The 14,023-nt window shown below is 49.4% G+C and overlaps 1 protein-coding gene across 7 annotated transcripts in view; it reads left to right on the top strand.

The window, feature by feature from the left end:
• The first annotated feature begins 170 nt into the window (after positions 1 to 170).
• LMBR1L (limb development membrane protein 1 like) overlaps positions 171 to 14,023 on the top strand; it is a 17,850-nt gene continuing 3,997 nt past the window's right edge. Inside the window, exons 1-16 of one of the 7 annotated variants that reach the window (XM_014458208.2) lie at positions 2,717 to 2,964; positions 5,471 to 5,555; positions 5,960 to 6,067; positions 6,602 to 6,635; positions 7,658 to 7,797; positions 7,982 to 8,085; positions 8,677 to 8,800; positions 9,564 to 9,632; positions 9,773 to 9,837; positions 10,187 to 10,259; positions 10,335 to 10,418; positions 10,512 to 10,588; positions 11,636 to 11,713; positions 11,863 to 11,936; positions 12,172 to 12,262; positions 12,363 to 12,429. In XM_014458208.2, the coding sequence (XP_014313694.1) occupies positions 2,893 to 2,964; positions 5,471 to 5,555; positions 5,960 to 6,067; positions 6,602 to 6,635; positions 7,658 to 7,797; positions 7,982 to 8,085; positions 8,677 to 8,800; positions 9,564 to 9,632; positions 9,773 to 9,837; positions 10,187 to 10,259; positions 10,335 to 10,418; positions 10,512 to 10,588; positions 11,636 to 11,713; positions 11,863 to 11,936; positions 12,172 to 12,262; positions 12,363 to 12,429 (1,345 nt within the window). In that variant the 5' untranslated portion in view covers positions 2,717 to 2,892. Of the gene's footprint in view, positions 190 to 2,546; positions 2,965 to 5,470; positions 5,556 to 5,959; positions 6,068 to 6,601; positions 6,636 to 7,657; positions 7,798 to 7,981; positions 8,086 to 8,676; positions 8,801 to 9,563; positions 9,633 to 9,772; positions 9,838 to 10,186; positions 10,419 to 10,511; positions 10,589 to 11,635; positions 11,714 to 11,862; positions 11,977 to 12,148; positions 12,263 to 12,362; positions 12,430 to 14,023 lie in introns of those variants that run through there. The other 6 variants (XM_006091514.3, XM_014458205.2, XM_014458207.2 and 3 more) reach the window with 6 other exon arrangements.

The following is a 14,023-nucleotide window of genomic DNA, read 5'->3' as shown; positions in this document are numbered from 1 at the left end:
GGCTCCTTCCCTACAAAAAATGGATAACTAACCTCTTGGACAGATCTCAAATCTACAAACACTGAGTGTTTACTGTGAGAACTGCACTGGGCTAAGAAATGGGGTTGAATGGAAAGGAATGAATTCGAAGCCAAATGCAGGGTTCTAGTCCTCTAAGTGGAGAGGAAAGAAGTAAAGACATAAATGGAGGTAAGTAAAACAATACTTGCTTTAGATAAAGTAGTGGGGGGTAAGGGAGAGTCCTCTGAGCAGATAACATTTAAGCTCAAACCTAAAGAAAACAGGAACCAGCTAAAAGTGAATTGGGAAGGAGAAGGGGAGAACTTTCAGGCAGAGGAAACAGCAAGTGCAGTGTCCTGAGAAAGGAAAGTTGGCAGGGTCCACCAGAAACTGACCAAAGGCCAGAATGAAGATGGTGCCAAGTTGAGGCAGTAGAGAGGGGATAGCTCATAAGTCACAAAACAGTTGGGCTGACAACGTAAATGGAAAAACTGGTGAGGTGCTTACCCAAGTAATAGGAGCTGTGGAAGACTGGTACATCCTCCTTCATCTACAGAGCCATAGGTCCTGGCTGCCCAGCTCTGCCAGATCTTCTATTTAAGAGACAGATATCAGCCCTAGCTGGTTTGGCTCAGTGGATAGAGCATCGGTCCTCAGACTGAAGGGTCCCAGGTTCGATTCCGATTAAGGGCGCATATCTTGGTTACAAGCTCAATCCCCAGCCCTGGTTGGGGTGTGTCTCTCACATCAATGTTTCTGTCTCTCCCCTTCCTTTCCATTCTCTCTAAAAATAACATAAAATAAATCAATGAAAAATATCCTCTGGTGAGGATTAAAAAGAGAGAGATAGAACAGACAGATATCTGAACTTCTAAGGAGTCATCTTCTGATTTTTAAATGTTTGTTCAAATGTGTTAAAAAATAGTGAACCCAACAAAACACAGCATGTTTAATATATCCTCTGAAAGCCTTGTAGGCTTACTTTAAAGCAGGTGAATTTTTAAGTGCAAATGGGTCACTTTTGAGAGGTTTTGAGCTGAGACAAGATCTGATTTGTGTTTTAATAAGATCACTAAATCACATACGCTTAAAATTAAGATCTGAGACCTGTTAGGCTCCAGGGCCACTTCTCCCTGACAAGCTGTAAGTCCCTCCAGGCAGGGCCTTGACCCATTCATGTTTGTTCCCACAACACACTCAGTAGACCCAAGCCACCTGTCTATCCTCTCCTTTCCTTGCAGCAGACCCAAGGACCCGGCTAGCTATCTTCTCCTCTTTGTAACTGTGTCTACTCTCTCTCCTGGTTGAAGTTCTGTTTACATCAGGCTTGGTTGCTAAGAGGAAAATCAGCTCCCAAGGTTCTATTGCAAATCACTGGGGAAACAGAAAAGAGGTCAAAATAACTTGCCCCATGGTTACAAGGGTATAGAATTCACTTGTTAATTCTGGCACCAGATAGTAACTGGATGCAGTCTAAGGCCTTTAGAATTGGGCTCTTATTCTTTAATGGGAGGCTTTGCAAAACTCAGCCCTTCTTTTGCTTTTCTGCACTGCTTCCTCCCATTCGGAGGAAGGCTTTAACTTCAGGAAGGTGAGGCTTTGCACACATACTTCCGCGGAGATCTCAGGAAGGTCACTTGCATGCCTTAATGATGTGACCTTGGGCATGTGACAAGCTCTCACCTTTTTCTAATTTCTAAAATGCTAATCACAACACATTTCTCTTAAAGGTTGTGATATTAAAATGAGATAAAGTCTGTAAAGTGAGTGGTACCTAGGTCGGCTAATGTTTGATTCAGCACCACTCAACAATGGTCCCCTATGGACATTACCTCACAACGTTTCAGGAGAATATTTCTGTAGTTCACTATTCAGGGGTTTGTTTTGGTTTTTTTTTTCGTTTTTTTTTTAATTTATTTTTTATTGATTTTTTACAGAGAGGAAGGGAGAGAGATAGAGAGTTAGAAACATCAATGAGAGAGAAACATCGATCAGCTGCCTCCCGCACACTTCCCACTGGGAATGTGCCCGCAACCAAGGTACATGCCCCTGACCGGAATCGAACCCGGGACCTTTCAGTCCGCAGGTTCAGGAGAATATTTCTGTAGTTCACTATTCAGGGTTTTATTTTAGTATTTGCTCTAGCACACACTTGGCCATCCCCAAAAGTGACTGAGTGAAAACTGGCCGCGAAGGGGGCCCCCCTCCAACATATATACACTTTCAGAAAATGGTGCTGTGGACCTTGGGTTCCTGGGAAGCGGTAACCTTTCAGAACCCCCATGGAACTCTCACATCCTCCCTGGCTGCCTAGTTCCAAAAGGTTCATTTAGCCACGGCCGAACTAAACTTTCAGTCGTTACTAAAATTCTCTCTCCTCAACAGCCGGAGGTGAGGAGTCGGTTAGTTTTAGCTTGAGCACCGATTGGCTTCAAAGATACCGCCTCCTTTCACGGGGAAAGCCTATCATCGTTTCTCTACCTATGAGCGGCAGCTCTAGGAGCCAATGACTTTCGCTTTATGAAAGGAACCCGCCCATCCCTTGTGTCGTCACTCGGCCTCCGGTAAAGTAGAATGAGGACTGACGCTTCCTCGTAACGAGCCTAAAGGCGGGTGTTTACGTTGAAACTTGACTGAGGCCCGACCTTAAAGGGGAGGGAACAGAGTAGGGACAGGGGCCCTTTAAAACAAGGCGCGCTGGTGCCTGCCCCTTTAAGGGCGGGGCGTCCGGACGTCTGAATCTGGACCTCAGATTACCTACCCCGAGTTTCCGTCGCAGGCTGCGAGGAAAGGCTCCTCGGCTGGGTCCGGGTGCTTGGCGGCGGCGGCTTTATCCCCGCCGGTCCTCCCCGGGCCCGGAGACACCCCCGCCCCAGTCATGCGGAGCAGAGTATGGAAGCAGCTGACTACGAAGTGCTATCCGTGCGAGAGCAGCTATTCCACGAGAGGGTCCGCGAATGTATTGTGAGTGTGGGACCGGGTGGGAAGGTTAGGGCCAAAGGGTGTCGCGGGAGAGGGAGAGGTTGGGGTCGGAGTACAACCACCTGGGCTCAGAGCGCCCTCAGACCCCGTGCGCACCAGGGGCGAGCTACGAAAGGCCCCGGCCCGACGGAAGGACCGGTGCCCCGGCTGGTGAACCAGTAGTAAGTCGGGTCCTCTGGGTAGTTGCGAGATAAACAAAGCCCATCGGTTTCCGCCTCCCCCCCCCCCAGTTCTTCCCCCGCCCAGCCCCGTCGTTCTGGGCGTGGGTCCCCTGTGTCTGAGAGTTTGGCGAGTCTGCCCGTCTTAGACCGAGAGGGATGGATTTGATTAGGGGAGGGCTGGTTTGCATTTACTTCCCAACTGGTGTTTGTTGAAGGGGGACTTTGGTGGGACTCCCACCTTGGAAGAAGGGACTCTTGCTGGTGTGGATTCTACTGGGTAGAGATGGAGAACAACGAAGACTCCATCTCCCCCCGCCGCCCCCTTATTGGTGTTTGTTAGGAACCCTGCAAGTGGAGGTTCCTAGCTAGCTCTCCAAACATTTAGGGATTTCCCCTGTGAGTGGTTCCCCTCTGTGCTCTAGAGAGCACCTGGCTGCCTCCCTCCCTCCCTCCCTCCCTCCCTCCCTGCCTCCTAGAAGAGCATCAGCTGAACCTACCACAGCAATGGACTCCTCACTTCTGGGCGGGGTGGGGGGACACTCGGAGGCGCTAAGGAAGTCAGATCTTCGCCAGGCCTGCTTTGAACGCTCATCTCTCTCCTTTCTCCTGAGTCTTCTTCCTCTGAGCTCCCCAGGGTAGCCCTCTCTTCCATATACTACATGGAAAGGAAACGAGAAAGGTTTGAAAGAATAGAAATGTTAGTGAGTGGGCCCATCATTCATTTTTTCCTCAGGCTGGGCTCTGGTCTGCCCTGGGCAGCCTCAGATTGGAGGAGGGATAAAGGGAGCCACTACTCCACTGAGTCTGTCCTTATTTATGAGTACTGAGAGGTAGGACGTATACTAGTCCGTGTGTAGCATGCCAGATCTGCTTTCAGGAATCCTTCCTTATGTGTCCCTTAGTGGATAGTCCCACATGGTGGGGTTGGGCATACGTTGAGGCTCGTCCGGGCCTTGAGACAGTGTATGGCCAGAGGCCCACATTCTTAGAGAACCCGGAGGGATGCGACCTTGGACAGAGAAGCAGCCTCTTGGATGTCTCCCCCATCCTTTAGTCCCATTAGCTGAGGAATCAGTGCTGGGCAAGGGCAGCCTGAAGGCTTCTGGTAGCTCCTCCACCTGGCACCAGTTCTGCTCTAGAGAATGACCTAGCCTCCGCTGGAACTGCGTGTAACTCCAGCATGACCTTTTGAGCCCTCCCACCTTCCTATTACGCAAGCCCAGGGTGGAGCACTAGGCTGTAAAAATCCTGCAGTTCCAATCTGAGTGGCTCATTCTACTCTGCTTTCCTAATGTCAAAAGCTACAACTTTGTCCTATGCCTCTGGCTCTCCTGGGGTCTCTATGACTTTGTCCCTCTTTGTATGGATAGCTGTACGCAGATTTCCTGTGGCGTCAGCTCCTCTTGGGGACTGGAGAACCCACAAGACATCCTGCCTTCTTGGACTACTTGAAATACAATAATGTCTCTTCTCAAGACTCCCTGTTTATGGAGCCAAACTGAGCAGTAGCTCTTCCCCTGAGCAATAGCAGCCAACTTGGGGTAGGGTGGGATGCATGCATGTGCAGAGTAACTTGGCTAAGCCCTGCCTAAACTATCAGTTGGAGGTCCAGTCGCCCAGAGGCATGGGACAGGCCTTGAGACGCCTGGCCCTAGAGTTGGGAAGTCACTTGAGGTAGGGAGCAGGGATTGACTGCCTTTAAAGAGGCTGATGCTGATTCTTTCCCCCTCCCCACCTGGGAGTCTGTGCTGTGGGACTCTTCCCCCCCCCCCCCCCGAAAAAATTTAAAATAAAAAAAAGAGGCTGATGCTGACTCTAGAAACTTTGTAGATATTGGGCCCCAACTAAGTCTTACTCTTAGGGGCAGAGATTAAATGAGGTTCTGATTTGGGCCCAGGGCATACCTGATCTTCAGGGCTCCCGATTGATTTCTAAGAGAGACAGACAGCAATTTTTTCCATTTTATATATATTTTTTAATATTTTTATTGATATCAGAGAGGAAGGGGAAAGGGGAGATAGAAACATCAAGGATGAGAGAGAATCACTGATCGGCTGCCTCCTGCACGCCCCTACGGGGGATTGAGCCTGCAACCCAGGCACATGCCCTTGACTAGAACCGAACCCAGGCCCCTTCAGACCGCAGGCCAGCCCTCTATCCACTGAGCCAAACCAGCCAGCGCTGTCTGCTGCTTCTTAAAGGCTCCTGAGGCCTTGACTAGAAGGAAGTAACAGGGAGAAAGTATGCAGCCTTGTTTTGGGGAAGGGACCCTATGGGGCTATGGAATGTTCTTAGAGTTTCTCATCCCAGCTCATGCTCTGCCATAGATCTCAACACTTCTGTTTGCAACACTCTACATCCTCTGCCACATCACCCTGACCCACTTCAAGAAGCCTGCTGAGTTCACTACAGGTACCTGTGACTTCCCTCCCTTCTGCTCGTCCTCTGCCAGTGTTCCCGTTGCCATGGAGCCAGCCTCAGGAGAATGGGTCTATGGCGCCTGCTGGGAAAGGAGAGGTGGCTGTTCTGGCGCCTTTGCCTCTTCTACCTCCCTACCTCCACAGGCAGGGACAGTGTGGTATAGTGGAAAGTCTAGATAGAAGTGTCCACAACCAGTAAAGCTGCTGGGCAAGTCCTATAACTTTTCTGGCCCTCCCTTTCATCCTTTCCAAAATGCGCCTAGCAGTCTCTACCCAGTCCGTTGTTATTATGTGGACCAAAGAGATGGTTAATATAAAAGCCCTCTGTAAACCTAAAGTGGGCAACTGCAAGGTGAATGTTATCATGGGCACAAGCTCTGTCACCTCCTCTCCTAGTGCTCCCACACCCAGGACCAGAGACCTCCGTGACCGCTGGGACCCCAGGACCTGGTGATGGTGGCCTTTCTCTTTCCAATCTGTGCTCAGATTGGAGCTTTCCTTCCTGTAGGCATTGTGTGACAGGGAGGTGGGAGGAGGGGTCCACACACTTGCCTCAGCCTGTTCAGATCATCCTGTCCTGGCCCTAGCCTTTCTTCCCCTCCATGAGCCCCCACCCAAGAAGGCAGCTACTCCTCACTCTAATTCTCTTGGGGACTTTCTTTGTGAATCCCTCCCCCCCCCCCCCCCCCGCTTGCATTTCTCTGCTGCACCCAGCCACTGATGTAACCAACCTCACAGACCAGTTGTTTATCATATTTTGAGCTTACAAAAGAGGAACCTGTGATGGGGAAGGAGGGAAGTGGGGGAGTTTCTAGCCTGTTCTCTCTCCACCTGGGGCCACTGCTACCTTGGCCAGAGAACAGGTTGTGGGGTTATAGCATGAGCTCTCCCAGAGCCTCCTGTCCAGCTCTGCCTCTCTGGGCGCAGGCCCTTCTTTCAGGGGGCAGGGACGGGGAAGGAAGGCTCGCTGCAACACGGATGGTTCCCAGAGCTGCCCACTGATCTTCTGCTTCTTCCCCATGCCTCTGTCTTTTGTAGTGGATGATGAAGATGCCACAGTCAACAAGATTGCGTAAGTGTTGCTGCCTGAGCACCTGGTACCAGTTACCTTTAGAAGCTGAAATCCAGTGAGGCCCTGGAGCTGGCAGAGAGAGTGGGGTGTCACAAAGTAAAGAGAGAGTTTCTGCTTCCATCCTACTCCTGGTTTCTTCCAGCTTTACCCTACCCTGGGGATGCTTGGAAAAGCTGCTCTTCCTGTCTCCCTGGTTAGGCCAGGAGCTCCTGGCATCCTCAAGGCCGGAACTGTCAGCTGGGGCTTGAGTCACCAGAAAAGACTTCAGCTTGGCTTCACCTCCCAGCATCCATTGGGAAGGGAGTAGGGTAGGATGCAGATTAATGAAAACAGCAGGGGATGGGGAAGCTAGAACCCCTGAAGGGGAGGTGTGCTTGAATCTAAGGATGGACCTTATTCCAGGCTGCTATTATTCACTAGCAAGTATAGAGAAAGATATAGTGATGTCTCCTCTGGGTCAACAGGTTATAAGAAGGCAACCATCTCCCCTTGATGGACCAAATAAATAAAGTGTCCCTTCTTTTCAACTGATGCAGCCCCGCATACAGGCCTTGGCTATGAAGTTGGGTTTTAGCTCCCTTTTCCCCCTTTGTCCTAGAGCTTCATTCAGGGCATAGCCACATGGGGTGACCCTGCTCTTATGTGGGCTGAAGAGGCAAGCTCAGAAATCCACATCTCTGATTAGAGAAGCCAGGCCTCTTAGGTTGGCATTATGCCTGGTGCACCCTACGGGCATGTGTGGGAGGATCACATTCCTGAGGACGTCCGGGCAGGTGACATGGCAGGTGACCAGGCTCCCATAAATGCCTAAGATGTACCCATCCCATGTGCCAAAGCTTCCCTGAAGGTAAGGACTAGGGCTGGGGGGCAGTGAGTGGAGCCCCAACTAATGGCTCCTTCCCTGGTCTGTCCCTGCTAGTTGGTTCCAGGAGAAACTACAGGTGCCTGCAGGGATGAATGGGGCTTCTTGGACCCAGGGAAGTGTCTGAGCTAAGCAAGGACACTATCTTTTCTCTACCCAGGCTCGAGCTCTGCACCTTTACCCTGGCGGTTGCCCTGGGTGCCGTACTGCTCCTGCCCTTCTCCATCATCAGCAACGAGGTGTTGCTCTCACTGCCTCGGAACTACTACATCCAGTGGCTCAACGGCTCCCTCATCCATGGTGCGTGGCTCCTGGTTACAGCTTGGGATGGCAATAGGGAGCAGAAAGTGTCAGGCAGATACAGACAGCCTTGTACTCATTAGTCATAATCACGCCATCCCCAGCTTCCCGATCACATGATCAGTCCCCAGTGGGTTGGGCCACCCTTTTCTGACCACCTCTGCCTTTCCTTTTTTTGCTCTAGGCCTCTGGAACCTCGTTTTTCTCTTCTCCAACCTGTCCCTCATCTTCCTCATGCCCTTTGCATACTTCTTCACTGAGTCTGAGGGCTTCGCCGGCTCCAGAAAGGTGAGTGAGTGATAAATCAATCAATCCACGCAGGAACAGAATTCCACTCAGATGTTTCAACTAAAGAGATTTTAATTGAGAAACTATTTATAGAGGTATAGTCAGTTGAGGAGATCAACAAGGAGTTTGAGGCGCTAGTAACATCAGGAAGTTATTACCACCATAGGCTTGTGGGAGCAGAGAGAAAAAATAGCTTTTGGAACCCAGTTGAAGCTGGAGAGGTGCAACCACCCAGCAGAGGAGCTGTTGGTCCTTTCCATTGGGCAAGCCGAACAGGAAAACCGAGGGCAAAGGGCTTGTGTGATGCAGACCTCAGGAGTCAGCCTCCCAGGGCAAAACAAGGATGGGGAAAGGCCCCGAGGAGGGAGGTTACAAAGGAAAAATATCGAGAACGGAATGGATATTCTGGTTGTGGGGTAGGAGGACAGAGTGATTTAGCAGAATAAGAGGGAAATGCTTTCCCCTTTCTCCTGAATCCAGTCCTCTGGTTCCCCTAGCCAGGCTGCCATTCCCAATGTTGCCTTCCTTCCCCACACTGCCCCGACGTTGTTGGCAGTTCTCTCCACCCTCACCTATTGCCTTCTTCCATAGGGTGTCCTGGGCCGAGTCTACGAGACAGTGGTAATGTTGATGCTCCTTACTCTGCTGGTGCTGGGCATGGTGTGGGTGGCGTCAGCCATTGTGGACAACAAGACCAGCAGGGAGTCACTCTATGGTGAGAGGGCCAGCTTCCTTCCCACGCTCCAGGCTAAGTGGCTCATCAGTTGGCAGATGTTCCCCTTCCTGGATCAACTATATCCCTCTGAGGTGGAGAAGATTGAGATCATCTAAACCGTTAGACTGACCCTAACTGGTTTTGCTCAGTGGATAGAACATTGACCTGCGGACTGAAGGGGTCCCAGGTTCGATTCCAATTGGGGGCACATGCCCGGGGTTGCAGCTCAATCTCCAATAGGGGGATTTTCTCTCATCATTGATGTTTCTATCTCTCTCTTCCTCTCCCTTTCTGAATTCAATAAAAATATATGTATTTTTAAAAATAATAATAAATAAACCATTAGACTGAAGTTTCGAAATGATGGACTTCAGGCCAAATCCAACCTGCAGGAATGTCCCATTGGGCCCATGCAATGATTTAAAAATATATACGAGTCAGTTGCCATATATATAAATATATATATATGTTAAAGTTGGGAGGTTTCACGTTAATATCCAGATCTCTGGCTTTGCTTGACAAGGTTGAGGATCTGGCCACACTAGTCCTTGGTGACTGGGGCCGAATAACAGTTGTGCCCTTTAGGTAGGGCTTAGGCTCTCGTTTGCTATAGTCTCTGCCACTCCCTCTTCTGTGACACAGGCCAGCTTTCCTGATTTGCATTACTTGCCTAACCCCTGTAGGTTTTGTATTGTCTCTGAGGCCTGTCGTCCCAGTAAGCAGGAAAGAGATGGGCTGACTGTACTGCTTTTTTTACCCTTAGACTTCTGGGAGTACTACCTCCCCTACCTCTACTCCTGCATTTCCTTCCTTGGGGTCCTGCTGCTCCTGGGTGAGTGTTCAGGGTCTGGGAGATAATGGGTAAGGTCCTTGGATCGGAACCACAAGGGTGGAAGGAGAGGGAATGGAGGGGTGGTGAGGGGGAATGATGGAGAGAAGGGTCTATCAGGTGACTGGCTTCTGTCTCCACAGTGTGTACTCCGCTAGGTCTCGCCCGCATGTTCTCGGTTACTGGGAAGCTGCTGGTCAAGCCGCGGGTATGTAGTACTCCTTGCCTTTTGATCCTGTGGGGTGAGCTTCCTGCCAAGCTGGAGCCAGAAAATAAAACAACCCTATGATTGTGTGCTGCACACCGTGCAGAGGGCCACAGCCTTTGTTGGCTCCTGTATCCTCCACCCCCATCATCTGGAGCTGGTTACCAGACATACAAAGCAGAACACAAGGCAGTCAGGAGGGATGGATAAGTTGCTGACCACAGGGTAGTGAATAAGGGGTAGGGGAAGGAATGGGATGATAAAGCCCTGGGATGAACAGGGTGCTCCTGGGGCCCTTGGGATCTGAGAGCCCCTGGCTATTATTAGTCCCTCCCTTTTCCCCTGCTCCCAGGTGCTGGAAGACCTGGAAGAGCAGCTGTACTGCTCAGCCTTTGAGGAAGCAGCTTTGACCCGCAGGATTTGCAGTGAGTTGCAATTCTTCCCAGGTGGGATGATAGGCATGGCTTGGGCAAGGGCAGCACCATCTTCTCTGCTCTCAGATCCCACCTCCTGCTGGTTGCCTTTGGACATGGAGCTGCTGCACAGACAGGTGCTGGCTCTGCAGACACAGAGGGTCCTACTGGGTATGTGAGTTAGTAGGGATGGGAATACCTGGCTTTCCTTAAGAGTAGACTCTTGTTCCAAGCCCGTGCTAACCGCTTCCCATCCCTGCACAGAGAAGCGGTGGAAGGCTTCAGCCTGGCAGCGGAACCTGGGTTATCCCCTGGCCATGCTGTGCTTGCTGTTATTGACGGTGGGTTTACCAGCCTTGATGAGGGTGGGGAGTGGAAGGCCCTTGAATAATTTAGGCCTTCTTAGGGAAGAGGGAGGAGATGCAGGGACCTGGTTATCTTCAATCATAGTAGTTACCTCTTACTGAGTGTCTACTTTGTGTCCTGCCCTGTGCTGAGCACAGCAATCCCAGTTTTGTAAATGAAGAAACAGGGAAGTTAAGGAGTTTACCCAAGGCCACAGAGGGCCACTGCGTAGTTACCCAGGCTTGCTGTGGGTGAAAATAAGGGTTGAAATTCAGTCTATCCCCCAACTTGCCACAACCTGGACTTGGGAATAAGTCTTATCAATCTGGAGGACGAATCCATTTTTCTACTTAGCTTTTTTGCAATTCTTCCACCTGGAGAGGGTGTATCTTATAATACCCTCAGAGTGCTCTGTTGCTAGCACCAGCCTCGAGGAGGTCCCATACAGTGCTTGGAAACTGAAAATGTTGGAGCAGAGTATCTGCTTTTTTATTTATCTTTATTTTTTTATTTTTAAGTATATTTTTATTAATTTCAGAGAAGAAGGGAAAGGGAGAGAGAGATAGAAACATCAATGATGAGAGATAATCATTGATCAGCTGCCTCCTGCATGCCCCCTACTGTGGATCGAGCCTGCAACCCCGGGCATGTGCCCTTGACCAGAATCAAACCCAAGACCCTTGAGTCCACAGGCCAACGCTATATCCACCTAGCCAAACCAGCTAAGGCTGCTAGGTGGGTTTTTTTGTGTGTTTTTTTTTTTTTAAATAAAATTTGTTTTGTTGATTGATTTGGGAGAGAGGAGGGGAAGGGAGGGGAGAGAGAAAGAGAAATATCAATTTGTTGTTCTTATTTATGCATTTATTGGTTTATTTTTGTGTGTGCCCTGACCGGGGATCAAACCCACAACCTTAGCGTATCGGGATGACGCTCTAATCAACTGAGCTACCTGGCCAGGGCAGAGTGTCTGCTCTTAACATGTAACTCTGGATACTGTTGTGGGCTGGGGCATGAATGGGAATCTGTGACCTTGCCTTACACAGGGCCTATCCGTGCTCATTGTGGCCATCCACATCCTGGAGCTGCTCATCGATGAGGCTGCCATGCCCCGGGGCATGCAGGTACTGGGCTGCCCTCCCACCATATCTTTTGGAGAGGACCTAAGAAAAGCTGGAGTGAGGGGGCAGAAACTGAGGCCAGAGGGAAGGCTGGGTGCTGGGTGATGCTGATTGTGGAGAGTGCTCCACTGTGATACTGCTTCATTTCTCAGGGTGCCTCCCTGGGCCAGGTCTCCTTCTCCAAGCTGGGCTCCTTTGGTGCTGTCATTCAGGTTGTACTCATCTTGTATCCTTCTGGAAATGCACAATTTTTCTGTCTTCTGAATGTCTCCTTTGGGGCTCTGGGCAGACTTGTACTAGGACTGATGGGAAGGGGGCAAGTAAGTCTTCACCAACCTGAGGTTCAGAAATAAAGAAAAGACTTGATTTTGAAAGGAGGTCTTGGGGAAAGGGCCTATTCCCTTTGAGATGAGGCATTAATCCTCGGGAGCTGGCCAGTTCTTCCCTAACCCCAGTGGCAGTTATCTGATGGTGTCCTCGATTGTGGGATTCTACAGTTCTCCACTCTTCCGGGGCCTGCGGCCCAGATGGCATGACACAGCCATGACACAGGTAATTGGGTTGGAGTAGAGGAGGTATCCTGGAGGCATGCATGGGGACTAGATACTGGCAGCTCTGCTACCTCACCTCCCCTTTCCTTACTCCTCCCCAGATAATCGGGAACTGTGTCTGTCTCCTGGTCCTAAGCTCAGCACTTCCTGTCTTCTCTCGAACCCTAGGTAAGTAGCAAAAGGAGATAAGGGAATTGGCTTCTTTTTAGTACCTACTAGTGCTAAACAGACATTTTATATACATGTTCTCCCTAAATCCCACAACAAACTTATGAGAAAGTATTATGCCCATGATACAGATCGAAAAACAGGTTCTGTGAAATGCTTGTGCTGAGATCAGAGTAGTGTTGCTTCAAAGCTCATACTTTTCCATTACATCACATAGCCTTCCCCATTTACTTCTGTCTTTTTGATTGAAAAGTACCACTTTTCCCCTAAATCTTCCTTTGGGCTGGATCATCTAATAAACATTCTCATTTTATTTCTTCTTTTATTGTTGATTTTAGAGAGAGAGAAACATCGATTTGTTGTTCCACTTATTTGTGCATTCATTGGTTTATTCTTGTGTGTGCCCTGACTGGGATTGAACCGCAACCTTGGCATATTGGGACAACACTCCAACTAACTGAGCTCCCCGTCAGGGCTAAATATTTTTATTTTGAAGATGAAATACAGAGAAGCTAATTAATTTGCCCAATTTTATAGCTAGTTTGAGGCAAGGCCAAGTCAGGCTAGAACCATGTCTCCTTAATCCCAGTCCAGCGCTTTTTGCACACACCAGGGCATCAAATAATACACTCAGTCCTTCTCCTATCTTTAGAACTATGATCTAGAATTAGCTGGTAGAAATTTTTAAAAATGTAACTAGTTCACTCCAGGGTAGTATGAGAGTTATAGGTAACCCCCCCACACACACTACATCATTTTCCATATATCATACATGATTTAAATTAGTTCTATTTGGACACACTCTCTTGAGCGTGCGTGTGCTCTCTTTTCTCAGGTGTGTACTTTTGCTTTCTTTCTCCTAAGCTCCAAGGGTCCCCAGGATACTTGCAACCAGAAGAGCAGTGGGCAGCAGCAGCTTATCCCAGGCTAACCCCCTGAATCTGTCTCCAAGAACTCTCCTTTGGCCTCTGTAACTTCCTTTTCCTGAGTCCATGCAGCCCAGCATGACTCACTTCTGTTACTTTGACTTCCTTTCCCAAGTCTAGGCAGCCCAGCCTAGGCTCCCTCCTGTTACTGTGATCTTGTCTCTTCTATTTTAAGTCTCCTTTTTTTTCATTGTCCCCAGCTTTTTAATAATATATATTATACTAGAGGCCTGGCGCATGAAATTCGCCAGGGGGGGAGAAGTCCCCTCAGCCCAGCCTGCACCCTCTGCAATCTGGGATCCCTCTCACAATCCTGGACCTAATCACTCACCTGGCTCCTAAGCACTGGGCTCCTAATCGCTCACCTGTCTGCCTGCCTCATCGCCCCTAACTGCCCCCCCCCCCCCGTCTATTTTGTCAGATATAAGTATTGCTATCCCAGCTTTTTTTTGTCATTTCTATTTGCCTGAAAAATTTCTTCCATTACTTCACTATCAGTCTGTGTGAGTTCTTTGTTCTGAGGTGGGTCTCTTGCAGACAGCAAATATATGGATAACGCTTTCTTATCCATTTAGCTACCCTATGTCTTTTGATTGGACCATTTAATCCATTTACATTTAAGGTTATTATTGATAGATATTTGTTTGCAGCCATTTTTGTTCTTTATG

Source organism: Myotis lucifugus, unplaced genomic scaffold, assembly GCF_000147115.1.
Source record: "Myotis lucifugus unplaced genomic scaffold, Myoluc2.0 scaffold_91, whole genome shotgun sequence".
NCBI classification, from domain to species: domain Eukaryota; kingdom Metazoa; phylum Chordata; class Mammalia; order Chiroptera; family Vespertilionidae; genus Myotis; species Myotis lucifugus.
This window is presented reverse-complemented; position numbering and strand designations above follow the sequence as displayed.